At 36.1% G+C, this 27,819-nt stretch overlaps 3 protein-coding genes across 14 annotated transcripts in view; 1 reads left to right on the forward strand and 2 right to left on the reverse strand.

The window, feature by feature from the left end:
- Positions 1–1,871: 1,871 nt before the first annotated feature.
- On the reverse strand, positions 1,872–4,651 carry LOC108620500 (trans-1,2-dihydrobenzene-1,2-diol dehydrogenase). Of its 3 annotated transcripts, none has more exons than XM_089464893.1 (5): positions 4,496–4,651; positions 3,099–3,333; positions 2,749–3,040; positions 2,444–2,690; positions 1,872–2,351 (listed from the first exon to the last, which is right to left on the reverse strand). In XM_089464893.1, exons 2-5 carry the CDS (start codon positions 3,310–3,312, stop codon positions 2,091–2,093), a joined length of 1,014 nt encoding a protein of 337 aa, XP_089321019.1. In that variant the 5' UTR covers positions 3,313–3,333; positions 4,496–4,651; the 3' UTR covers positions 1,872–2,090. The 3 variants fall into 3 exon arrangements, with proteins under 3 accessions (XP_089321019.1, XP_089321020.1, XP_089321021.1); XM_089464894.1 differs by having other exon boundaries at positions 3,099–3,357; positions 4,496–4,637; XM_089464895.1 differs by having other exon boundaries at positions 3,099–3,344; positions 4,496–4,626.
- Positions 4,652–4,823: 172 nt separating this feature from the next.
- Positions 4,824–27,819, forward strand: part of PAPLA1 (Phosphatidic Acid Phospholipase A1) — a 30,405-nt gene continuing 7,409 nt past the window's right edge. Inside the window, exon 1 of one of the 3 annotated variants that reach the window (XM_089464863.1) lies at positions 4,824–5,332. In XM_089464863.1, the coding sequence (XP_089320989.1) occupies positions 5,113–5,332 (220 nt within the window). In that variant the 5' untranslated portion in view covers positions 4,824–5,112. The remainder of the gene's footprint in view (positions 5,333–27,819) is intronic. The other 2 variants (XM_089464864.1, XM_089464866.1) reach the window with 2 other exon arrangements.
- LOC108610653 (uncharacterized) lies at positions 5,474–27,408 on the reverse strand. 8 transcript variants are annotated; one of them, XM_089464872.1, is made up of 10 exons: positions 18,739–19,130; positions 15,125–15,299; positions 11,592–12,923; positions 10,823–11,040; positions 10,598–10,750; positions 9,998–10,127; positions 7,142–7,339; positions 6,348–6,774; positions 6,109–6,271; positions 5,474–6,046 (listed from the first exon to the last, which is right to left on the reverse strand). In XM_089464872.1, exons 3-10 carry the CDS (start codon positions 12,823–12,825, stop codon positions 5,579–5,581), a joined length of 2,991 nt encoding a protein of 996 aa, XP_089320998.1. In that variant the 5' UTR covers positions 12,826–12,923; positions 15,125–15,299; positions 18,739–19,130; the 3' UTR covers positions 5,474–5,578. The 8 variants fall into 8 exon arrangements, with proteins under 8 accessions (XP_089320998.1, XP_089321000.1, XP_089320993.1 ...); XM_089464874.1 differs by lacking the exons at positions 15,125–15,299; positions 18,739–19,130 and adding an exon at positions 27,388–27,408; XM_089464867.1 differs by lacking the exons at positions 15,125–15,299; positions 18,739–19,130 and adding an exon at positions 22,681–22,866.

Below are 27,819 nucleotides of genomic sequence, written 5' to 3' on the forward strand. Positions count from 1 at the left end.
GACGTACGATCTTCATGAAACTTTCAGATTTTGATTATAACATGGATATGCATGTAATTGCCAAAGCACAAGTCTCTAGTATTTGAAATACGCTTTTTACAAAAGTGAGGGTGAGGGGGTGAAATTAAGGGTGGGGGGTAAATTTTAACAAAAACCGAAATTGTATAAATTGCATGTAAGCATACATTAAAAATTTGGAGACTCTAGCAATAAAGGTGTAGAAGATATAATTTTATAACTGGTTTTCGATAAGGTTTTTTATCGATAAAAAAAGATCGGGATGAGTTATCGAATTTTAATGATAAACTTGATATGCGCGCTGTAATTACGGACATTTTAAAAAAAATTTGAAGTCTCTGGCTCTTATATCTTCGGAAATCGACGCGTTCATACATACGGACAGACGGACAGACGGACAGACGGACAGACGGACAGACGGACAGACAGACGGACAGGGCCAAATCAACTCAGCTCGTCGCCCTGATCAAGAATATATATACTTTGTGGGGTCTGCCACGCCTCCTTCTCCCTGTTACATACATTTCAACAAAACCATTATACCCTGATTTCCCATTGAAAATGGGTTCAGGGTATAAAAAATATATAACTTTTATAAAATATAGAAAGTATATACATGACAAAATTAATCTTTATAGCCCATATTATCATAACACATTTTTTTTTAATTTTTTATATATTTCATAAAGAAATTTTTAATTTTAGTTTTAAATTTGGTAAAGCCATTTCTACATTTAATTATTTGTAACTTCTTTATAGCTGATGAACCTTGTTCGTATTTTACATAGATTTGCCCCAAGGTTTCCAATATCACGCATTCTAATAACTCTTGTCACATGTCCAACAAATATTCAGCCTTATCAGTTTCTTATATATACAGACGAGCCTTCTTTTTAAGGCGCTGATTAAAAGTTGATGATCTCACGTATTACTAAATGAATTGCTTCTGAGTTTTAACGGTCATTAAAGGTCACAAGACATTTGAGCCATAACCAGTTTTTAAAGCCCTATAATGAAATGGTTCAGAATTATTTCACATCATTTTCATTTCAATTGTCTTATGCTTGGTATATGGTTCGGAAAAAAACTTTAATGTTTGTCATAAATTTTAAATCGTGTGACAATCTAAGATGTCTATGAAATACTTGTTCCGTTATCCTATTTTTTACCACATATGTGAATTTTATAAACTTAAAATTATATATTATATATATCATATTATAATAAAAGACCAAAATAATTAGAAGTCTATATTTTTTAGGTATGAGTATAAAAACAATACTGAAAATGTTTACTGATTTTTCTAGATTTATATAATATATATTTAGTCTAGAGAAGTCAATTTATATATTTTTACATATAAACTATAGACAATCTTTTGTCTATTTATATTATATGTATATATCAAATATTTTCTTCAATATAGTATTTCTCATATACACAGTTATATAGTATATGTATAAATAGTATAGCATATATGTTTATATATTGCGAAGCTCTCCTATATATATTCTACCTATAAATACATATTATTTATTTATAAATACGTATTTATTGTCAGGCTGCAATCGTGACTGAACTTTCAAGTAGTTTCCTATAGCTTGACCTAAACAAAGTCAAAGCCAGTGACAGTCGGGTTGCTGGCAATGTTTAAAATATAGTATATAGACCACTTTTCATTGAAGGCTTATCACTAAAATAAAATAATAATTTAGAGTACCTTAGCTGAACTAAATGACTTGGCATAGATTGTAATTGAAAATTCTCGATGACGATTAGAGAGACTCATGAGATCTTACTTACATAGCACACATGTTTTATAATATGAATTGAAAAAAGAAATAAAGTATAGGTTTTTTTCTTTATATATATATTTATTTTAATAATTTCTAAATTTATATTTGTTTTATTTTTATTTTTTATTATTATTATTATTTTAAATTTATTATATCATTGTTTTGTAATATTAAAAATACATATTTTTTTGCGATCTTTACTTTAAAAACTCTTTCAATTATTTATTTTTATTTTAGTATTTACAAATATATTTTAATATTATATATTATACTTATTTATTGCTCATCGTATTTATTAAGCACGCCGATCTGTTTCCGAATCGTATCCTCGATCTGGGCAAATAGCAAGCTGTCCGCATAGCTGACAGTCTTGTTCTCCAGCTCGCCGGCGAGTATGGATTGACGCACTGCCTCCGCCTCGTAGCGCATGGCCTCTGAGTTGGCATAGTTGGTCGTATGCTTGCCCTTGGGCGGCAGCCACTCCTTCTCCGTGCCATCGATGTCGATCAGCTTGTTTGGCGTCCAGAAGTCGATCAGCTGGAATGAGGAAATCAATCAATTGAAACATATAACCGAAGTGCAAAATGTGTATATCGCTCTCTCAGAAAATGGCAATGGAATACACTTACCGTTACTTGTCCTTTGGTGCCCTTGATGATGGCCTTGTTGTCGAGCTTCTCGCGCGATGAGATGCGCATGCGTGCCGTACGCCCGCCGCTGTAGGTGAGCGTGGTGCTGACATCGTCATCGATGCCCTCGGCATTGGTGTGACCAGTCGATTCGATTTTCTGCGGCGGCTCCTGGAAGGCCCACTGTGATACTTGTATGGTATAGATGCCCAGATCATAAACGACGCCGCCACCCAGCTCCCGCTTTCTGTAAGGAACAGAACAGATTAGCTCCAAGCAATTACAGTTGTCCAGCCACTACTTACTGCAAACGATCCACATTGGCCAAGGGAAAGCCAAAATTAACCTGCACATCTTTGATCTCACCCAGAGCTCCGTTGTCAATGAGCTGACGCACATGCTGATAGGAGGGGAAGAAGCGTGACCAGACAGCTTCCATGAAGAAGCGTTTGTTCGCCTTGGCAGCGGCCAGAATGCCCTCCACCTGTTTCCTGTTCATGGCCAGCGGCTTCTCGCAGAGCACATGCTTGCCATGGTTCAGCATCAGCAGGGAGACCTCATAGTGCTGCGGATTCAGCACGCCAATATAGACCACATCTAGACGTATGTGGACATTAGTCAAGAGTTATAAATTAAAAAGGAACTCAACACCTACCCACATCTTTGCTCTTAGCCAGCTCCTCGTAGCTGCCCAGGGCCGTGGGTATTCCGTGCTTCTTGGCAAACTCTGCGGCTCGCTCCTGGGCGCGTGCAGCCACGGCCACCACCTGGTGATCGCTGGCGGGCAGCGTACTAAGCGCAATGACAAAGTCCTCGCTAATCTTGCCAGCGGATGCGATGCCCCAGCGAATCAATTTGCCCGACGACATGTTTACCGGTTCTTCAAACACCTACGAATGAGCTCAAAGCGAGAACTGCTGTTAGTTAAATATGAAAAAGTTGACACCGGTTATGCGTACTGGGTGTTCTATCAGCTATGGAGAGCGAGAGAGAGCGACGAAAAAATGAGGAACAGAGGGAGATGGAGAGAGAAGGTGAGTATGTATTTTTCGATAAGGTTCAATGGTAGCACTTCAGCATTTATCTGAAGGCCCTTTGCAGAGGGTAGATAATGAATATTCCAATATTAATGTTTTGTAATCTTTTATATATATATAAAAAAAATAAAATAAATAAATAAATAAAAATAAAAATAAAAGAAAACTATTTATTATACAATACAATATTAAATAAATACAATATTAAAAAAACAATATAACTTTATAAAAACTTTAATATTAATTTATTTATTTACTAGAACTTTTAATAAACAAAATTAGGCGGCATATATGTATGTATTTATAAATTTTAAATGTTTGGTGAGGCTCCCATTATTTTAGAAGCAAAATGACTGAAGTATTCGTTAAAATTGTATACTCTAAATACATTATGGATTTTACAAAATAAATTAATTATGTCTAATGGAAGTGTTTTTTCGAATGGATAGATACCGATTTTAACATTAACATTTTTATGAAATTATCACTAATTAATCTGTAGCTTAATAATTCTTTACTAATCGCATTATTTACTCAACTATCCCCTATATTAATATAGTATATTTATTATATATGTATGTATATTTACATTCGTGAACAGGAGAACTCATGTACATAGTAATTATTCTGTTAATGTATGTATATTTATTTACATATACATACATATGCCTGCTAGCTATACTTGCAGAGCTCTTGAGTCTATAACAGTATCTGCAGAGACCGTAAGAGACAGAGAGAAAAACACACATACACATCTACTATTGAAATGAATTACAGTATGTCTATTTTAAAAGCTCTTTTGTTTTGATTATGAAGTGTAGTTCGGGAGAAATCAAATGCAACAGGTGGAATAGCAGCCATATTTTATATAATAATTGCCAATGCGCGTATTTGGACTTAAAATGTGTGCGCATATTATTCTCTCACTTTTTATTTCGAGTTTCTATTACTTTATATAGAGCGGCTACGTAAATACCGGCTAAGTTTACATGTATATAGAAACATATTGACACACCTTTCTTACAAATCAGAATATTCTATTGAAATAAATTATGACGGGTTTGTGTTTGTCAACCGTACACTAGTGATATAGCATTAGAACTATTTCCAAAAATTAAAAACTTTCCACAGTTATAGAAACGACAAATAGACAACTTTTAAAAGCTTACTTTAACAGCTGTTATCACTGTTAAATTGTTCTATCGTGAGAGATTACAAAAAAATAATCAATTATTGACAAAGGGAAAATTATTTTATTGTGATCAACATCAGTTTTATCTATACTAAGAATTAAAAATAATAATAATAATAAAACAAAAAATAAGCAAAACGAAAAAAAAAAATGAGAATGAAATAACCGCCAATTAAAAGCTTGCCATTCACAAGTAAACGTTTCGCCAAATTGAACGAAAGAGCACAACCAGGGCTAATCATTAAACGAGCGAGTCTGAAACGCTGCAGCCCTGGTGTAGGTACTGTGCGCGTTGCAAGTAAATTTTTGACTGCCTTATTTTCTGAACTATTTTGCCAACTGTGCGAACAAACAGCATAGTTGCTGTGCCGCAGTTTGCATTGCGCAACATATAAACGTCTGATCAGAGCGCTGTGCCGTGCTGAAACGCGATTGTAAACATGTCCGAACGCTCCAAAGGTGACGTGTCGTCGTCGTCGCGCGTCAACAACAATGCAAATCGAATTGTTAAAAATCCACTGCTCAGCGCCTCCGTGACGGGTCTCAGCTATGATGACTTTCCCAATAAGCCGCTGCTGCTGCCAGCGGCACCGCCTGTGGTGCACCATGCACCACCCGCACAGCCAGCTAACGCTCTCATCGCTGGCATTCTCAAACGCGGTAAGTGTGTCAGACAAAAAGAGTGAGAAAGAGTGGAGTGCAAGTTTTTGACAAAGGGAGAGAGAGAGAGCGACACAGAAAGAGAGCAGCGAGTCAATTGTCACTTGTTGCTTCCATGTACCACATTTCGACTGATAAGCGTTAACAGTTAACGGTATTTTTATTGGGCAACACTTAAAGTTCGTCTTTACATATATATTTAGTTATTGTTGTTATTTTGATTTGCCAGCGGCTCCCTCTCTTAATCTATTCCATGCTGCGAGTCGAGTGCGAGCGATACGTGGGCAGCTCCAGTGATACCTTGCGCCGCTTGCAGCACCACATAATGCTCCAAATCAGCAGTACAATCAGCAACAGCAACAGAATGGCGCCCAGGCAAATGGCAGCGATGGCCGCCTCCGTCAGTACAATATCTCGAACATCAATGTTGATGCTGCGCTGGTTGCCCGCCGCGTCGAATGCCGTTAAGGCCACCTTCGGTTCGCAGCAGGAGGCCATATATGTGGCCTTCATAGGCTCCGTGGTGCCCGCCGTATAGTAATTGCGATAGAACAGACCATCCGCGGGCGTAGACTGCAAACGCAATATGCCTGATTGCCAGTCCTGGGCAGTGACATCCAGCGTCCAGAAGCGATCGCCACAGTTTTGTTCATCGCTCTTCACATAGTCGCAGCGATTGCCAAACTCCCAAGAGAGATTGGGACCAGTCGTATCCTAAAGATATATCAGTATGTCATATAAAACTGTGGCTAGTTCTAGATATTTCTGTAACAGACCTGCGCATCGATGCTGGACACGACCTTTAGGCTAACCGCCAAAGTGGCCGTTTCTGTGCCATAGCTAGTAAATGTGACTCTGTCCGTGGTGCCGGGCGAGGTGCCCGTCGGCGCTAGGACAGTCAGACGCACGGTGCCTGTTTCCCGCGCACGCAAATAGAAGCTAAAAGAGAGAGAGGCGGGAAGAGAGGGAGTTCGCATCAAAAATAATCCTGCCTCCAGTTTCTTTGCTCACTCACCCCGTTGGGCTTAGCTGCACTAAGAAGCGTCGCTCATCCGTCACCTGCACCGTCTGATAGACACGCTCCGCGCGCATATTGGTCACTTCAAACAGCAGCGTGGCGACCTGACCCGCATTTAGGAGCAGCTGCGACTGAGTATTGAGTTCGATTTTGGTGCCGCAGCGCTGTAGCAACATAGCATTCAAGCTGGCACGCTGCGGCTCTCCCGTGGCAGCGGCAAATTGAGTTTGATTCAGATTCGTCGGTGGCTGTACTAGCTCCGTTTCCGAGAAGGTTTCTACTTCACTCTTGGGTGAATCCACTTCGTTCTCTAGCTTTTCCCGCGTCTCGGGAAACTTGAGCTTTGCCGAGCGCGCCAAAGAAGCCAAGGGACTCTCGTGCACAGCATGGGAATAGTAGCTATCGATGCGTTTAATAATTTCACCTGTAATTGAGCAAAGAATTGGTAATTGAATTGACCGGAAGTAGTTTCTAGAAGCAGGATTCCGATAATATGTATGATTGTTGTTGTTGTTGCCGTTAGTGCAGAAAAGCAGGTCTTTGGATGGCGTCAACAATCATTCCGCTCAAATGACGCCCAAGGTTGATACGGTTATCAAGCACAGGCGAGCAGCGTTATCTCTACAAGCGAGCCCCGATCACCGGTTAGCTTGTTGTTGTTTTTATTTTTGTTTTTCTATGTTTATTTCGTGGTTCAGAAAACGACGCATCTTAATTATATTTGTTCAGTTATATGCGTCTAGCGAGTTCGCCAAGTTGCCTTTTAATTGATTAGCTGTGTTGAAACTTACCAAGAAAAACATCTGCTTTACGCTCGGCGCGTATAAAAACATTGTAAGCGGCACTCGGTGATTCTGGCGTCAGCTGCAGCTTGAGGATTGTCGCCTTGCGCAACTTGTTAAGCGGTACGTAGGCATCAAGCTCATCGGGGTTGGTATTTCGTGTATCATTGCTTGATTTAAATTTGACGTGTTTCTTTAAATTGATATCTAAACGAAGATAGAGAGTGAATATAAGGCACACATAAACAAATTAACAGGTGTATTTTTGCCATTCACAGCGAGCAGTGTGCACAACAGCTGTTTGTAATGCAGCGCTGCCAGACTGCTTTGTGAGCATATTGTGTACATAATCAATATATATTAAATATTGTGCGCTCCAAAATACTAAAAAATAGTGCATGTAATTGCAGCTATTTCATGCAGGTAGTTGAGTAATTTATTATCAATAGCTGTAACTATTAAATATGTGTATATAATCACTATAACGGCTTTTGAGCTGGCAACTCTACGCTGAGCAGCTGCTCTGTTATGACTGTTATTTATGGTGTTTTGTTGTTGTTGTGCAAGGAAACTAATTCTGCAAAACATTTAACATATAAACGATTGTTATTCGAATTGTGAAATCAAACAAATCACAAAGAAACATAATTAATTAAATAGCGCTGAAGTGTTAATTGTGGAGCCGCGCCATTTCATTTTTAAACAAAGTCAACTTGCCAACTGACATGGCCCGCGGCGTAATATAAGATTACCAATTCGTGTGCATCATCAACAAAGTCGCCTTCGATTTTGATCAGAGGCCACTTTTGAACTTGGCCATGGCAGTGGCCAAATGCATGCCAGCCGACTAATTGTGTATGTATTTGTCTATATAATTGTGACTAATGCTGCAACGTCAAAAATTTGGCAACAGTTTAAACAAATGACTACCTAGGTTTGTATGAATGTGTGTGTGAATGAGTGTTTAATATGTTATGTTATTTAGTATTGAATATTTTTAAATTTTCATAGTTATAAAAATACAATGTGCAATATGTTCAGCATTGTGGCAGGCAACTTCAATTGATTTGTACAAAAGGAAAATGTTAAAACGGCGCTCGAGCTGTATGTGTGTGTGGGGTAGCGTGTTTCTGTGATTGTGTGTGAGTGGGAATGTGGGCTGTCATCGGCTGCTCTCTCTGTCTCTCTCTCTCTCTTTCACTCTCCCTCGGAATAACTTTCGCAACTCTATAACTGTGTTTATGCCAAAGTTCATAGTGTAGTCATGATAAATAAACAGTGCAAATAATTAATAAAGCGCTAAACAAATAACAATGAATAAATAAATATTGAGGTCAAGTAAAAGCCCCTCAACTGAGCTTAATATATTAAGGAATCTTTTAACTGATATTAGTTAGGTTTGTCAGCCTTTTTTACTCATAGAAAGTATAGCTTATCGATTGATCGTTGATATATACATATCGACTTTAAGCTGTAGTATTTTGAGTTGATTTTGAAAGTTGTAAGTGAGCTCATCTTGCTTAAATACTTTTCCTGAGCTGGATTATTTTTATGTAATCTTGAATATGTTAATATAGAGCTCTTCTTGATTTCGTTAATCGTCTTTCCGTTGCGATAAGCCGCCTTTCACATTCAAATCTGTACTAAGATAGACAGTACGAGAGTGCTTGAGTCATTGTTGCTTTTAGTCTGGTTGCATTAGCGTAATCTATTTTGGGAGTGTTTGAACTTTGCACCCAGACTATGTGGACACAGACGTTGCTGTGTGATTAATACGCAAGTCGTTCGATTCGAGACCAATTTTGATAGCAATCATATAAATAAAATTAATAAAAGTGACTTGTGGTTAGGAAACATTCGCAATTTGTGCTGTGCATAGCCGAGAGAACGTTGTGTTAGTAAAGTATTAAAACGTGCCAAGACATAAGGACATAAAAAATATACGAATATTTTGTATACTTACGCTTGGGACAAACAAACATAAACAAAGATCGGCAAGTGCAAATTGTTGTAGTTAAAGTTGTGCTGGGGTCGATTTGGAAGCTAAAGTTAAAAGTACGCCGAAAATGTATTGCTTTTTTTTTTTTCAGTTACTGTAAAGTTATTTGAGTGTGTCTTTTTTTTTATTGTAGACCCTTAAAGCTAAACATTTATTACTTTCATAAACATAAACATATATTTGCGTCTGTATATAATATTTGAAGAAATTCTTTTGTACTACAAGTTAATGTTAGGTATTTAGCATTAAGCTAGCGTTATGGTTTAGGAAAGCGTTGGAGGGGGATTTAGCTTTTTTTTTTTAATTTTTTTTTTATATATACATAAAAAACAGAGGAAATATAAGTTGGAATAGGAGTGGATAGGGTAGGGTAGGATAGGTGGTTAGTTAAAATATAAAACTTAAAGCTAAGCACATATAAATAAGTACAGTTGACTCTTGAGACATTTTACAACACTGGCTTTTTAGTAAAAATATAGATATTGAGATAGAAATAGGGCGTATTTGTAAATGGGTTAAATTAACATATAATAGTATATAGAAATACATACATACATAGACATACATATTTATATATGTATATAGTTAGCTACAAATCAACTTAAATCGAAACTAGCCTAGGCGCGGTCATACGAATGTGCCACGAAATTGAAGATCCCTTATTGTTGAACCCGTACACGCTGAACTTTTACAACACTATTAGTATGAAGTACAACCCTGTTTTTGTTTTTTGTTTTTGTTCTGCTGCTGCTTCAACTCCAACTACTTGGTTAGTACTAAAGTAGTGAGATAGCAATAGATTGTGTAATGTGTGTGTATGTGTTTGTGTGTTTGGGTTTGGATTGGGGTTTATTGGTTGAACTAACCACCATTGGGCGTTGCCAGTGTGGCACGTCGCATGTTGGCATCGATGCGCACATGTAAACTGGATAGCGTCGTATCAACAGGTAGCTCCAGCTCCTGGCTGCCTTGATACGCATCCGAGACGAGCGTTAACTGCAATTAGACATTGGTGAAGAGAAAGAGAAAGAGAGAGAGAGAGAGAGAGAGAAGTGGTTAAAGCATTTATCTAGTTGTTGGCTTTGGAATGTCTAGTTTCCTTTCTATAAACAAATTTGCCCTTCACTTTTCTTTCCATAACCTAGTTTTGCACAAAGATGCAACATCATCAACACAACAAACAGCCAAACAACAACAACTACTACAGCAGCCGCAAATCGCGTCGTCGTGCTCTTGAGCACCTGTCTGAAAGGTAATCCAAGCTGCTATTTGCGTCTCAGTTGGTTGCTTGGGCAACACTTGTTGCTGCCGCTGTTGTTGCTGCCCCTGTTGTTGTTGTCGCCACTTTCAATTTCAACACTTGGCGGCAGGCCGAGCTACTAGCTGCTGGCTGCTGGCTGTTTGCTGAGCTCCATCATAATTTTAATTACACTAATTACGCTCGTACGATCGTTTGTGCTCTTTACCGTATTGCCCGCGATATGCTGTCCATGCTCGGTGCTCACAATGTGAATTATTTCGCCGCCCGATCGTATCGCCACCTCGCCCAAAATGCCGCCCACAGCATCTTCCGTCTCGTTCTCATTGGCCGATCGCTCGCCGTACCACAGCATAAACAACTGCAAAGAGAGCATGATCAATGACAGTCATTCATGTTTTAAGTAACTCTCTTTAAGATTTAATTTACTCACGCGTATGCGTTTCTTGAGCAATGTGATTGCCGCATCCTGCACAATGTCCGTGTGCGGCGGTACGGCAGCTGTCGATATGAATATGGCGCTGTCGTAGGGCACCAGTTCGGCGGCCTGTAACACGCCCACAAAGGCATTGCCGCCTTCAAACTCTTTGGTGCTGTTCAGGCCCGCGATGAACTCTCGCGTATTGTTAAAACTGAAAGCGGACGGCACACCTAAAACGATCAAATTTAGATTGGTAATAAGTTAGAAAATATTTTACAGTGCATATTACAATTTTTTTTTTTTATGATTGTCAGGTTTTTTCTTACTCTGGGTTGTTTTTTAATATTTATTATTTAAATAAAAAAACATAAAGAATTTAATATCTCAGAAAATTTTGTATACTTATTACTTGAATACACTTAAAAGATTTATTGATATATTATTTGATTTATCTAATAATTATCGAGCCTTGCATTTGCTAAACTACTCTTGATTAGAAGTTATATTACTATAAAATTCATAAAAGTTTTCGTTCAGTTAAGTATCGATTAATAGTCGAAGATTAAGCTTGCAAGCGATAGGTTTCGAAATCGAACTTTAGTGTAAAATCTTTATGTATTATTATAATTTATGTATAGTATTATCGTTAGATAAATTCAAAATCAATATATTTTCTATAACCCTTCAATTTCTACCATTCATATTATTCATATGAACATCGCCCGCTATCTGTTATGAAACCGATATCCACTTTAATCGATAAGCTTTTCAGGCTACATACCTGAGGCATTCAGCGTGACGAGCACGATTTTGATATTGATATTCTTATCCTGCAACGCATCTATATACAGCCGCTTGGTCTGGTCCAGCGATGCCGCTGATGGATCCACTATTACCGCCAGCGGCATGCGTATGTAGACATCTTTGATGTAGTTGCGCAGCTGATCGGCGGGCAGCAGTTCCGGCTTGGCCAGATGTATGTGCTTCGATTGTTTGCGAGGTGCAGATGTTGTTGGCGTTGGTGTTGTTGTTGTTGTGGTTGTGGTTGTGGTTGAGCTGGGAATGGCGACTGGCGGTGCGTTAGTTGGTACGGCACTGGGTATTGGCTCGGGCCAACCACCGAAGCCGGCAAAACCACCGAAACGTGCCGCCAGCACGGGCAGTGGTGCCTCGGTTGTTTTCGTTGTGATTGTTGTTGTTGGTGTGCTCTGAACTGTGGTCGTGATGCGATGCTCCGTGCTGTCCAGCTCATCGTAGTAGTACTCCACGGAGCTGGGGTTAAACGGCTTAGCTTTGTGGCTCACGGGCAGCTGTTGCATATGAGCTTGGGGCTGTGCAGGCTCATCCCGATAGATGACGCCCTCTGCCTGATCCTTAGGTGTGTTAATGGGCTGCGTTTGCTGCTCCACCATCATATCGTCTTCGGCATAGTCGGGCTCCGTTTGAGGAAATCTCTCCGCCTTTGCTTTGCGCACATATTCGGGCACAGTTGTCGTTGTGGCTGTGGTCGCCTCCTCCTGTGGCTCTTTGTGCTGCTTTTTCGGCTGCTGTTCGGCGTGCTGTTCCTCATCCTGCATATCCTCGTAGTAGTACTCCTGCGAATGCCTGGCCGGCTTCTCGACTTTCGTCTCCTGCTTCTGTGTGGGCGCATCTTCCATAACTTCGGCAGCCGTATTCTCATCGTACTCTGTGGTGGCCGATGCAGCGGTCGGCACTGACATCTCGGTAACAGACGCCGGCACCTTGTCCGTGGTCGATGGCTGCTCCATGGATTGCAACTCATTGACCGTCTGTGCGGGCAGAGCGCTTTCTTCAGCCTCAATGCTATTGCGTCGCTGTTGTGTTTCCGTCTCGAGTTCGGCCTCCTGTTGTGCCGGCTCATAGATGTCATCACTGTCGCCTAGATTACCGTCTCCCACATCGCCGCCATAATCCTCGCCCTGGGCCTGCAGCAGGGTAAGCAGCGTGAGCAGCCAAAGACCCAGCAGGCAAATTCTACTCGTTCGCAGTATCATAGCAATGGAATGTGTTTGGGCTTTGATATTTAGTTAAGTCTTCTGTTCGTTATCTCCCGTGACTCGATCAGCATCCAATTCGAAAATCTACAACAAAACTGTACAACAAGAAATGTCATAAATCAAACATTTTTTGAAAGCTAGCAAGTGCGACTCTTGATTGATTGACGCTCAGTAAATTGACGCAATTATGCGCCATCATTATTATTATTATTATTATTATTAAAATTTATCATTGCTAAATTGCCGTTGTTTTCGTTAGTTTCGACACTTTCGCAATGCGAAAAAGTGAAATGCGCTTACAATTATCCTATTATTCTGTTATTAACAAATATTTTCAATTTAATTATCGTTAATGGAGTCAAAATATAGAAAGGGGCAAAAATATACTCGCAGCTTTAAAGTTGGCTGATTCTGATAGAGTGCGAGAGAGAGGGAGAGAGAAAGGGAAAGGAGAGGTCGAAAAAGAGTAGGTAAAGATCAACAAAAAGAACAAAGCACAATAGTACTATTTATAGAGCTTGAAATGGAAATTAAGGGAAGTTTGTTGTGGCTTTAGGGTAAGGGCAGAAACAAATTATAAGTATATTTATTTGGGATTATTGATTATAGAATATCAATTATCGGTTATCGTTTATAGCTTATCGTTTAAAGATTGCTATTCTTGTATGTACGATGATTGATATACGTATATATATTATGTATATATTTATATAATTTTTTTTATATTATTGCATGATAGACCCATATATCTACAAATATATATATCCTTAGCTTGACTTTTATAGGTAGTTATGTATTAAAAATTGCAGATATATGTATATATAATAACTATTACAATAAAAGCCATATTTTATTTTAGTAACATCACCTTAGAAATATAATATATAAATTTTCTGTATCTCCCCTCTTTGAAATATCAATTGTTTTGGTATTTAGCCAACAATTATTTAACAATTTGCTGCGGCCGCTATTAAAACCTAGTTATAAGTAACCAAATACAAAATATGAAATAACAACAATTTACGCTGATCACGCACTTTTCAATTTGAAACTTGATGAACGCCAAGCGAAATATTTTCCAAAAGTCATGTTCATGAACACGAGTCAATGTAAAACATTAAAAGCCAACGAGCAATAAAATGTGCTTTAACAATAGCTCAAAGAAAACCCACAAAAAAAAAAAAAAAAAAAAAACACTGATGGGTAGACAAGAAAAAAATTAAATTAAATTAAAATTGCTGTGGCTAAGCAATTTTTATAGAAGGAGAAAAGTTTGCGTTGTGCTAAAAATATAAATTAATAAAAATAAAAGCCAAAAAAAAAACAACTTGTGATTAAATTGAGTAGCGCATTAGAAACTTGTATAAATTGATTGTAAAATGGAAAAAAAAATATCAAACAAATCAACTATATGGTCAAGGTTTTTGTTTATATTTATTATTTGTTTTAAAGTTTTATCGAAACCTGCTGCAGCTGCGGAAAACGAAGAGCAGGTGGCGCTTAAGCCGTTGACATTAGCAAATGATTAAAGAGTGAGACGCACAAATGCAACAACAACTACATAGACTACCACTTTATGAAGACATGTTTTTATTAGGCCCCATCAAAACATCAGTAAAAAAAAAAAAAAAAAAAAAAAAACAACTAATAACTAAATAAAACTGATGCCTGAGCTTGATTCAATCTTACGTTTTTAATGGGCTTGGAACTGATTGACGGCGCCTTATGCTAGTCATGAACTTTATGCATTAGATACATACCCTATAGTAGTTACAAATTAAAGACAGAATAGTTACGATATGACATATTTTATATAATATATTAGAATACATGTTTCTTTGTAAATAATGAATATATAATATATTTTAATTTCAAAAAAGTTCATTGGTTGGTCCAAAATTTGATTGGCCTTTCTTACTACGTAATTTATTTCTCTGAAAATTCTCGCTCTCTGTCTCATTCTATATTTGGAAGACTTTATATAAATGAATTTTTAGTTATTTACTAATCGTGTTCTATATAAGCTTCTTTTCTAAAGGAAATTCAAGAGAACCGCACAAATCTTTTTAAACATTCTCCAATTTAAGGATAGGATATTTGCTATTCGCACTGTTTTTCTTACATATTGCGAATATGCCTAGACAACTTCCAATGCTGTTTCGGTCAATTTGATCAACTTTTAACATTTAATTATCTAGATGCAATTAGCACTTGGATTGCGCGTCATGCAAACAATAAATATAAAAGACAAATACATGCATATGTATATATATGTATTATATATGCTTTTATTTACTTTTATTTTGTGGATGAATGCATTTTGCGCTTATTGGGTTCGAGCTGAAGAGCGTCGTCTTGTTTGAATAACAAATTAGCAACAAATCAATTTGAATGATTGATTTCTTGGCTTCGCTTTGGCTCTCCGTGTGGCTCGTGATGTGTGCAGCAACGTGGTCAACTCAAGCAAACAGCTGTCATTAATTAACGACATGCAAAAAATACAATAAAATTATAAAAAAGAAGAGATGTATATATATATATATATAAACCCCTAAAACTGAAACGTTTTTTATATGCGTGAATAACAACAACAGCGAACATGTGGAAATAAATTAAGTTAAAATATTCTGCGTTCGATTTTCTCGTTTTTCGATATCTTATTTTGGCAGCTGTTCACGACGCCTTTTTTAAATTTATTTATTTTTTTTTTTTAATCGAAAATTGATTTGTACATTTTTCAGGCGTTGCAAGGTCAATGCGTATTTCATAAAGCCGGTTCGTTCGTTCATAGAAGAGAGGCCATCGCCGCTGCCACTTAGAGGCAGAATTAAGCTGCTGCTGCTGCTGCTGCTGCTTCTGCTGCCCTGACATCAAATCCCCTATACGAATTGAGAACTTAAATTCCTCTTAGCGTACGCATTTAAAATGATATGCAGTTCCGCTTTCAATGAACGATAAATGCGGAATGCAGTCGAATAACACGTTCGATTTGTCAATCGACTGATTATTGACCTTATCAAAGGCGTTCAGTTTTCATTCATGAAACTATGGCAAAAGCTTCCCAACGAAGTGATAGAGGCACGTAGTACTGCATTGTATATAAATATACATATATGCAGTGTATAACTCTCTAAAGGTTAAACACAGTTGCTAGCATTGCAAATCATCAGTCATGCAATTCATCCTGCCACTTGTCAAAAATTATAATACTATTTCCTTGCCTATTTATCAGGTTTGAGAATGAATATATTATACAAGGCTTTTGCACAATTTGAGGTTGAATAATGCATTCGATTATATCAGAGAGCATTTAACATTTATTTATTCATAAAGATGTAAAGAAAATGCTATTAAATTTGATATCTCAAGTTATTTGAGAATATTATTTAACGATGAGACAATAAGATGATGACAATGAACTTTACTTTATCTACTTTGTTATAACACACACAGAAAATGAGCCAACTTTTCATTAGCTACTTGCTAGTATTTTTTATTGCTATATATATTAAACATGCTTGAGATAATGAAGTTTCTCTTTATTACTAGCCAACAAATGAACAAGATTCCAAGTCAAAATGTTAGTAAAATATCGATAAAGCTCTTTCGAGAACCTCTCGGTTTAATTATCTGGTCTACATCTAAATATCATATTAAAGTTAATATTGAATACCAATTATATTAAATTTTATATTTCAATTAAATAACAATGCCAATTTTAATTTTAGTTTAGTGCCAGCCAATTTTTGATAAGCAAACTATAATCTACAAAAAGATAATTTCAACCAACCAGGAATTTCTTTTTATAGCCTAAAGAATTCCTTTTCTGATAAGATAAATATTAAAAGACAATCAATTTTGTAGAGCCGGTTCTAAATGTTCTCAGATAAGGTGAATCAGTTTAAATCGAAGAACTTTGATATATATCTAAGATACTATAATTATATTTACATATACATATTATATTTATTTACGTGCCATTATTAAAGGCATTCAAATCTTTGTATCGTTCAAATGAGACGTGCTTATTTTAATCAACAACAGCGTCAACATCATCAAGATTTTAACTCTGACATCAATCAGAGCTGAAGAACGAGAGAGGGCGAGAGAGGGAGAGAGAGATTGATAGAGAAGGGGCGAACGTGAAGTACATATTTCACATTTCGATTGCAGCTGACGTGAGATTGTGAATTCTGCGAGAACTGAGCAGAAAACGATTCGTAGTTGAACCGATCCGAACTAAACTGAACTGAAGTGAAGTGTTAGCTCAGACTGTAATTTGTTTATTATTATTTATAGGCAATTTATTTTTTTAATTAACAAAAGACAACAGGGAGCAGCAAATTACAAAACCAAAGCCAAATGCGTCAGTTCATCAATCAGCAACAGCAGCTGCTGATACTTATTATTTTTATTATTATTATTTAAAATTCTATAAACAAATTAGAAACGCGCAATTATTCGAGTTCCCTGTGATGTGAGTAGGTGTGGGCTAAAGGGGCGGGCCGAGGTGGGACGGATGTGATTCAAATAGCGCGTAAGCATTTGAGATATGCTATGACTTTTTTTTATTGCCCAGCAAATTAATGAAAAATAATTGCAAAAATTATAAATTCAAATTGCGTTTTTGCACACTTTTCGCATTATATCGTATTTGATATACCCTAAGCGTATCAACGGCGGCCAATAGCTCGTTTACTTTGAAGTTTTTGGCAAAGAAATTGATTATGGAAAGTAAACATTTTGTTTCTAGAATTTTGCATTCAAGAAATGTTATTTGAGAAAAAAGTAGAAAACTTGTGACATTGTCTGATGAATGCCAAACTATCTAATATATTATTGAGGATGGCAAAATGTAGTATTGCTGAGATAACTGCGCGGCTAGAAAAGTAAGTTGAGATATACAAAAATCTGGCTGCAGATAAATTAATCTATTTATTATAGAGAACATCAAACTTCTTCAAAAGTCGTTAGTATATTAAATCTAGTACAATATAGATCAATATATCTAGAAATTCCAGTTCCTGGCCTGAAAATCGGTTTCAACCATTTTTTTTCACATAAACTCAAATTCAAATGTAATTTAAAGAACCTCTAAAATTCTTGTACTTTTTATTAGCCTTTTAATGCTTTAAAATTCACTTACTTTTTATGCCCAAAACCCGCTTACAATGGCAAAACCAGAAATATTCTATTCTTAACTTCACTTTCTATTACAACAAATATCTGAAAGGCATGATTTTCATAATTATATCCAAATGTTTAACTAAAATGTTATCTGAGATAGCTGTCAACACGCTTTGAACTAAATGAGCAGAGAATTCCAAGTAAAGCCCATTAGTATCAACTAAATATAATTAAATAATCCACTATATGAAATTCAAGCGAGTACAACTACACAGCTACACCGCGGAGCCAGGGTATCAACCTAGTTTAGCACTACACACGCACACACACAGAGTAGGAGAGAGAGAGAGGGAGAGAAGCTGCAGTTCGTTGTTTGCTTTCTAGCAAATTGTGTTTGTTTTAGAAACGTAAATAATAAAAAAATTGCAATTGCAGTCATAAGATACAATCGGTCTCTGGCGTTTGTTTTCAAACCCTTTTGGAAGAACCCACGCGCCGTCGAGCAGCAGCAGCAGCAGCTGTTGTTGTTGTTGTTTTATTGTTGATTTTTCTTGACATTGAAATTGCAGTAATTTTGTAGGTGATTCGTTTTGATTGTTGCTTTTATTACTATTAATTTATTTATATATAATTCATTTGTGATTTATAAATAACACTTTTTAGATATGCATAAATTTGTGTTCTTCTTTATTTGACTTTTGACATTTCTAGCAAACGATTCTTTTTGTTAGCTTTTGCTCTTGTTGTAGTTGTTGTTGTTGCTGTTGTGCCCCTCACACTTGCCTTTTATGCGACTTCTTGCTGACGACGTGGCTGGCTGGACGGTCCGAATTGCATATATTAGCAATAAATTGCGAGTATTATAAATAATTAAGTTTTGTTTTTTTTTTCTTCTTCTTTTTTGAAAGTATGGATAGTTGGCGCTGGCAAACAAATGACTTAGGCAACGAACTTGTTTAGCGGCCGCTCTTTATAAGTTATGCGACGATTGAGATTTTTGCTGTTGTTCAATCAATATGTAAAACGAATGCACTTTATTTATGCATTTTGCGCACTTCTTTGCATTGCTTATGAATTGCCAAGGCTTATGCAAAGCACAATACCAATAATAATAATAATAATAACAATAAATAAAAAACAATCACTTGCACTTTAGTACAAAACTGACAGACAAAACTCACGCACACAGAAAAAACTCAAAATTCAGCGTGCTGTTGCTCGTATATTGATTAACCCGTTTAATTTTGTTGTTGTTGTTTTTATTTTGGTTTTTATTTTTTGCTTCTTGCTGCTTGCGTTGATTTTATGTTCATTTAGTTGAGACACACACGTTGCGTGTTGTTGGTGTTGTTATTGTTGAGCTGCTTTTAGCACTTGCGGCCGCGACGACGTCTCAAATGAAACTGAAAGCAGACACAGAAAACAGCGACCAACGAACGAACGAACAAACCAAACCAAAACCAACACCAACTCAGCACCACGATCGCTGTTCAGTTTCAGCGCGACTCAACTTGGCTCGATCAGCGCTGCTGACGTCGACGCTGACAGCAGCCTCAACAGCAACAAGCAGCAGCAACTACAACAGCATTCAGTCTCGTTCGCTCTGTTTAGTTGGAATCTTAAGAGCGTGATGCTGATAAAGTGGCAACGTGCTGGCCCCCAAATTTGAATAGGCGCCATATAGATATAGCTATGTATGTGTGTGTGTGTGCTCTATGTGCGATCATGTAGTATTAGTGCTTAGAAATTATGACAAACGTCAGAATGTTATACAGTTGACGTAGATTGACTGTTTAGATACCCATCGCATCATTTGTAGAGTTTCTGGAAAGATATATCATCTTTGTTGCTTTTGACTAATGGGCAGAGGCAAATATGAAATATTTACTTCCATTAACTCAATGTATTACCTGCATATGATCTTCGACTATTTGTTAATATATGTATACATAGGTATATAATATATATAGTAACAATTAGTGCGTAAAAGTTAAAAAAGTATAGTATTATTTATAAAATTAAATTCTCACTCCTTTTAATTTTCTATATATATTCCATATTCACTTTATATAAATTAAGACTATGACACAAATCCTGTATATTAATATTTATATACAAAAAATATGTTTCTTCTCATATCCAAGCTAAACTATATTTAATATCTATTTATTTTGCAACAAAGTTCTTTGCACGTTGACCTTTTTATTTGTCGCTGTCATTAAGCGCATTAAAAATAAATATATGTATATACCTATATATGCTTAACACAAGTCATCAAAATTCATGCAAAAAAAAAAAAAAAAAAGATAAATATATATATATATATATAGTAAATTATAATAATGTGCAAGGCGAACTGAGGTCTGTCACACTCTGTAGGAGGAAGTTCGTCTACCCAGGCGCCGCGTTAAAATGGAGCGTGTATCGAATTTAATATGCTTGCTCTGTCTGCCTCATAAAATTCATAAACATGCCTCCCATGTAGAGCCGGCTACGTTCGATTTGTCTACCAATAAAAAAAAAAAAAATAAAATAAAAGAAAAAAAACCTACTAAAACTTAATAAATAAACACGGAACTGTTTTGGACATACATTACTGAGTGATCCAAATCCTATGACTAAAGTATTTCAATTTGGGTCCAAAACAAAATATAAAAGTAAAATAGCGTAGAAGAAGAAAATTAAAAGTAAACTGGAATTTTGCTTTCTTTGTTGTTAAGAATTTCTTTACTATGAAATCGCTTTGTGGCTTGTTTATTGTGTTGGCGTCTCAAGGTTCTTTCAATGTTGCACTTAAAACTAAAGCGTTTGCAGAATGTTCAGCAACAGCAAACGAGAAATTCTACACGCTAAATATTTATATTCTTTTGTATTTTTACGAGACATTTTCTTAACTCGTTTCCAACTAGAGCAACAACAACAACAATAAAAGCCAAAACGCGGCATTTGTTTTGTGCTCTTTTTTTTTCTTTCTAACTTTCGTGCAAAATTTGAAGGAATTCCTATACAATTCATTTTTTTTTTTAACATATCTCTGATTGCTGTAATCTGAGAATTTGATACTCGTATATCGTATGACATATGCCATAGATATTGCGCTAAGAGAGCATCTTATCTATTGCGATGCCTGCAAGCATTTAGCCAGTTGGCTTTAGGTATCATATATGAAATGATACGTGCAGTATTCCATCATTCCATTAATTGCAATTAAATATGTATATATATTGCTCTTTAAAATAGTGTTGGTTTTTTATCTAAAGAACCATTAGATTTTCTTTCGCTTTCGTCGGTCTATCGTGTTTATTCTCCTTTTATTAGAATCTTTCTCTATATTATATATAAATATATATTATCTCTTTATCTCTCTCTTTTTCTGCTCTCTCTCCTTGTCTGTCTCTTAATCTTTTTCTCTGCCTCTCTGTTTTTGTCTTCTTTCTCTCTCTATCTCAAGATCCTATGTCGAAAGAGATATCTTATTTAACTATTTCCATTATAATTTGTCTGTTCACATATACCATATTACCATATTTAGCAAGTGTATTAAATCTGCGACTTGAAGTTTCGTAATGAATGTTCTCTTATTTTATTATACTTTTTACTTAGCCTTTTTATTTATTTTAATTTTTTTTCGTGCTCGCGCTTTTTCAATGAAGTTGTCGCTTTTTATGACAACAACAGCAAATTATGCGTCCATCTCATCTACTTGTTGAGCAAAATATTAGCCGGCATTATTGTTGTTGTGGTTTTGCTTAAAGTTTTTGTTTGTGTTTTTCTTCACTAAAAAAAAAAAATCGTGTACGCGCTGTGACCTACGTGCGTTCCTCAAAACTTCCTCAATGTGCCTGAAGTAGTTGGTTGCGTCTTTGAAAATGTTTTCTTTTCTGTGATTCGTTGAATTTTTATTGCAACACTTAGTTTATGACACTCTTGTATAAATGCATATATATTTTATGTAAATAAAAATATATATTTTAAAAATGAGTTCAGGAAGGAATCTACTTATATCCTATTTAAAACAAATTCAATTATATATAGCAAATTCGTTTATATTTCAACGTCTCGACATTTTATTGATTGAAAACGTAAAAGATACATATATGTATAATCGTGTATAAAATATATTAATAAAACCACATCGTTAAAGAAAGCTGGAAATCTTGAATGAATTCGACTTATAACTGGAATCTCTTACCCACTCCTTTGATTCGTTTTTATATGACGTTATGAATTTCAACTTTATTCACTTAAATTTCACGCTCTATTATTCATTGTTTTTTTTTTTTTTTTTAATATATATATATTTTTTTTAATGTAAATTTTATAATTGTTTTTGTTGCTTTTTACAATAAATTTATTTATTGCACATTTTGCGTTGAGAATTTATTTGCCTCACGCAATTTTCATGCAATTTGCGTTTTCGTTAAAAATGTTGAAATTTTTTGGTGTTATTGTATTTTATTTTCACAATATTTTGTTGTTTTTATTTAAAGGAAGTTAAATGTAAAAACCCAAATATACTGATTGAGATTAAATGTTTGGCAATCGTTTCGTGAATCTTTATAGTACACTCGCAATATGCATTAATTTACTTGATTAACGCTAAATTTGTGATGATCGATCGATCGTGCGATTTGATTAAAAACACGCTTATAAAGTCAAATTTTCATTATTTTTCTTAATTTGTTGTTGTTTGTTAGATGCTAATCAATCAAAAAATTTACCAACTTGTAGCATTCGCTGCTCAATAAACGTTTCACACTTTTCGAACTGGTGAGAGGCTGTATAAGTCGCGATTATATATAGTCTATATATCCTGACGGGGGTGAGCACAATTTATTATTATATATTCTTGAATACTGCTGTATGAGCTAACGATCGTAACGATACTAAAACAACGTTTCCTAATTACACGCCCTTTTGTAGTCGCAGCTCATCAACTTGACTTATAGTTGTGCAATTGTATGTACATGTGTGTGCGTATGTGTGTGCTTAAATTTGAGCGTGTCTCATAAATTGTTTAAATATTTAGCAATTGGTTGCAAGCGGACATAGGCATAATACGCTGCAAACAGAGCGCACCTTATTGATAAGATTATATTGCTAAGAATCTATAATGGAATTACCAGGCAGTTGTCCGAAATGCGTCACAAGGCCACTGACTCTGAGAGACTTGAAACTGGGTGTGTATGTGTGCGTGCGGCTCTTGGGCTGGGGTGGAACTAGACATATTTTTAAGGGAATTACCCAGCTGACAGAGTTTAACAGGCATGAAGCCTTAAAATGAGAAAAAACAAGTAAGAACGTTGCAGTCGGGCGTTACCGACTGCGGAATACTCATTCACATCCCATCAACAATTTAGTAGTTAAGTTTCGTTCTAATACTGTAGAATATACAGGTTTTTCCGATTTGCCACGCCCCAACTGGGCGTAGACACCTCATTTTTGGTCAGTTTTTAGAAAGAGATAACGTTACCCTAACTGCAAAGTTTGAATGCTTACCCTAAAAAAATGTGAAAATTACAGGGTACTTTTCGATATGCCACGCCCCTAAAGAGGCGTAAAAATTATTTTTAGGGAATCGATAGAGGAGGCCACCAGTAACTCAACTATCCAAATTTGAAGCTTCTAGCTATTATACTTTAGGAGATATAAACTTTTGCGGTTTGCCACGCCCCCTGTGGTCGGACATATATCCGACAAAACTTTTTGGTCTTGGGTGATCAGTCCGAGTATATATACAAAATTTGAGGTCTCTGCCATCAATAGTGTCCAAAATATAGGAGAATTTAAAAAATCACTATATCTTCAGGTCCGATTTGCCACGCCCCCAACGGGCGTAGACTTATAATTTATCTTCAGACTTTATAGAATCATACCATTAGCTGACGTGCAAAATTTCAGCATTCTAGGTTTACAACTTTAGGAGATACAGTTTTATCCGATTTGCCACGCCCCCAAAGGGCGTAGATATATCCGCCATAGCTCGTGATCTTGGGTGGTCAACGCGGACCTACATACCAAGTTTCAGCTTTCTAGCTCTTCAACAAACATGATTTCTGGTATATCGGAAAATGCATTTTCCGATTTGCCACGCCCCTAGTGGGCGGATCGGGAAAATTTTAACACTTTATAAATCGGAGATATACACGAGTATGTGTTCCAAATTTCAAGTCTCTAGCTTCAATAGCGCCGAAATAGATTGCGTTCATACGGACAGACGGACAGACGGACGGACAGCAAGACGGACATTGCACAAAACCAATATACTGATTCACTTTCGTGAATGAGTATAAAAAGCATTTCACGTGAATTTTCAGCTACCTGAGTTCGTTCTCTAAGTCTTTTGTTTTTGTGCTTGCCACTTGGATTAGGGGCATGACTGCCGGTTTACGATGCTTGCCGGGCATGGAATGTGCTGTGAAGTAACTCTCTAATCATTCGAATTCGCAATGTGGCTAAAGTTCAAGTTCTTTGTAGAATTACGGAATGGGGGCATAGCAATGCGACAGACTCGGAAAGGAAAATATTTGTAGGAATTTATTTGAGTAAAAGTTATAGAAATTTGCAGTAAATCGGCATCCCTATGCTTCAAAAAGTTAGAGAATATATAATATCTGAATCTAATCTGATTCTGGAGACCTCAGCAAGAAGAAACTCTAATAGCAACGGAAGGAATTCCTTTGGTTCAGTATACGAAATGAAATATTTGATAATAATATAATAATAGAAATAATTCATAAACTGAAACTTAAATCTGTATTCGTGCTTTAATCAGTGTAGGAACAAGCTGAGCTGAGCTGAGATCTTAACAGAAAGTGTTATTTCTAGTTTAAACAGGTTCAGCACATTTTGCAATTAATTCTTAACAATTAAATCGAAAACTATTTTTATTTAATTATACATCAGCTCTATGAAAAGCCTAACGTTTTACATATATTAGCCGCGATTATACCTCACTAAGCGACATTATTATTGGCCTTTACGAAATGTTCTGAAGAGAGAGCCAAGTGTATAAATGGCTTCGACAACATTAAGAAAACAAGATAAAAACAAACAAAAAGTGTTGAACATTTTCATCGTCTTCTTCTTCTTCTTCGTCGTCATCTTCTAGTGTTTTGTTGGTTGCTTTTGGGCTCTTGTTGTGATGGTTATAGAAAAATCGTGCACTTTATTTATATCATCGTTTTGCCGCTGGCAGACAAACCGTCGTCTCGAGCATCGCACAGCAGCGTCTCCAAGCAGCTCCAAGCACGCATTTTTATTGAGCTTTTGAGTTTTATTTTGATTTGATTTCGCTCTTGTTTTTTGGGCATTTCGTTGCCGGAGGGTTCAATGCCAAAAATGCCAAAGCTGGTGTTTATTTATTTATTTTATTTTCTTCGTTTCGTTTCTTTTCTTTTTGCTTTTCAGCATTTCTTATACATTTTTGTGTTGGATCCCTCATTTTTGGCATGCGACCTGCACGAGCCTTAAACCCAAATTGCTGGCAATCTTTTCGGGGCATCTTTATTGGATGTGCAGAGTGTATGTATGTGTGTGTGTGTATCCTGCAAATGATTTCATCGTCTCTTGACGTGCTTATGTGTGCCTTAATTGTTTTATTTGAGTGCTATTATGTGCAGGCACTTGGAGCAGACGACAGCGACTGGTTTTTTTACCCTTTTTTTTTTTTTTTTTTTTTTGCCTGTCTTAAGTGCTTATGCTGGCTCGATTCGTTTATGATCGTTATGATGTCATGCCACAGCAAATTCCTCTTCATTTCTTTTTAGTTTTTTTTTTTTTTTATGCCTAATGTGCGGTTCGGGCCTTATTTGAGCTCTGCTGTTCTACTTTTCATATGTGCCTAGACTTTGCGGTTAGACAATCGCACATTTACGTAGGTATATAGACACATATATTTGCTTTAACAATTTGTCAAAAGTGCGTCATTGTCATTGTCGGGCTTTTGTAAATATTACAAAAAAATTATACACATAAAAAAAATAGGTAAAGGAAAAAAACTACAACAAAAAAGAGGAAAAAAATTTCAAGACAAAACTGGAAATTTTTGCTGTTATTTAATGACTGTTAAGCCGTACGTCCCCCTTACAAATCGTTTTCCAATACAGTCTATGTGTAAAAATTTGTTTAAAGTTGTTTGTTGTCGATGTTTTTGTTTTTTGTGTCCGTTGTAATTTTCTGTATTTGTTTGCTTTGGTCGCTTTATGGAGTTACATTAGTCAAACATTTGGCTGACGCCTTAAAAAAAATGTGAGATGACAACGCAGAAAAGCGACAAAGTCAAGTGAATTGAAATCTATATACTATATAGAAAATATGACATAATACCTCAAGTTAGGTGGAGAACAACTATTTATTGTTTTTGTTTTCTTATCTCTAAATGGTTTTCCGGTACTTTTATTTTCCTGTATGACATATTAGAATATGTGCAGAATAAATAATTACAACTATTTTGCTGGTTTTGACAAATAGTTTCTCGTCTTTTTTGGCCATTAATGTCAAGGAAAATGAATAGTTGTCTAATATTTATTACTCTAAAAATTATTTTTAGTTTATTTTCTATCCTAAAAGTCTTTCTCAGTAAGTTTATTTGTAGGTTTCTCGCAATTTATATTTATAATATCTGTAGCTAATTGCTTATCAATTCCATCAATTTTTATTAATGATTTTTCGCTTAATATGCATATTCCAACTTAATTTCTGTTATGTAAACTTGTTATAATCTATCGCTGTCAAGTCTTGCAATTACTTCAGCTGCATTTGCAGCGCAGCAACCAATTAAATGTTATCGGTTAAAATATTACAATACTTAATTAAGACTTAATCAACAATCGTACGTTTCCTTATGAGAAAAATTTCTTTTACGACATTTCGAATGTAAAGCTTAGGGACATATCGATAATTACAACGCCTGTTACGCATAAGTACAGTGTTGCTAAATACTCAAATTGCGCGCATTTAAACTAAAGCATAAAAGTGATTCAGAGCAAACAGATATATATGACACAGCCATTCGTGACAATTGAGATTAACTCGGTCGTTATATCAAGTACCTGCTCTATCGCAAGCTGTCAGCTGGAACTAATCACAGCTATGCAGCAATCACACACACTGATGCCGGACACTTGATAAATTCTAAGAGCTCTATCTATCTAGCTGTTAGATATGAGCTACTCTAAGGTGATCTCACTGCTCTGGCTATCGCTTTTATCGCTGTTGCTGCAGCTGCCGAGTGCTCGCAAATATGCCAAACGCGAGCATAAATATTTACGATTTCAAATTGCAATGCTTGGAATACTTGAACACTGGTTACAGCGGCTACAACAAGGTGTTAAAAAAAAAAAAATCAACCAAAGGCCGGCACACAGCCACACAGTCCACAGTTCGAATCACGTTTTAAGATCGAGGTGAATTCTTACTACCGACGCTTACCCAGCCAAATGGCACGTTTGCTATGGCATCGGTCAACAGCTTCAAGCCCTCTGTCTCAGTCTCAGTCAGCCTTAGCCCTAGCCTCAGCGTCAACTGCATTTGCACTGACTTTCTTTCTGGCCCAACGACTAAATAATACACACACACACACACATATGTATATATATATATTTATACACTCGAAGATGATAGCAATACGTAAATAAATAAAGAAAAACCAGCTAAAACTAACAACTTCTTCAAATGTCATGACATTTGAGCTCGGCTAATGCCAATTTTTGGCTTTTTATGAAGCTTGGACTAGCGCAAGCGCATAAATATTTGATTTCCAATCAAATAATTGAGCAATGAGGATCGCCAAAAATTTATAATCATTTTATGTTAAGCTCTTCAAGCTATGTAAAAATATTTAAAGTTGGAAAAATGTTTAAT

Source organism: Drosophila arizonae, chromosome 3 (assembly GCF_054131065.1).
Source record: "Drosophila arizonae isolate 15081-1271.41 chromosome 3, UAZ_ARI_1.0, whole genome shotgun sequence".
In the NCBI taxonomy this organism is placed as follows: Eukaryota; Metazoa; Arthropoda; class Insecta; order Diptera; family Drosophilidae; genus Drosophila; species Drosophila arizonae.

What these genes read in the sequence shown, in the direction of transcription:
- LOC108620500 (XM_089464893.1), bottom strand. Translation starts at nt 3,312, where the DNA reads ATGTCGTCGGGCAAATTGATTCGCTGGGGCATCGCATCCGCTGGCAAG. An exon ending in GCCAATGTGGATCGTTTGCA is followed by an intron (nt 2,691 to 2,748) that starts GTAAGTAGTGGC and finishes TGTTCCTTACAG; the next exon opens with AAAGCGGGAGCTGGGTGGCG. An exon ending in GCACCAAAGGACAAGTAACG is followed by an intron (nt 2,352 to 2,443) that starts GTAAGTGTATTC and finishes TCCTCATTCCAG; the next exon opens with CTGATCGACTTCTGGACGCC.
- LOC108610653 (XM_089464874.1), bottom strand. Translation starts at nt 12,825, where the DNA reads ATGATACTGCGAACGAGTAGAATTTGCCTGCTGGGTCTTTGGCTGCTC. An exon ending in ACTGGCAACGCCCAATGGTG is followed by an intron (nt 7,340 to 9,997) that starts GTTAGTTCAACC and finishes ATCTTCGTTTAG; the next exon opens with ATATCAATTTAAAGAAACAC. An exon ending in TGTCCAGCATCGATGCGCAG is followed by an intron (nt 6,047 to 6,108) that starts GTCTGTTACAGA and finishes ATATATCTTTAG; the next exon opens with GATACGACTGGTCCCAATCT.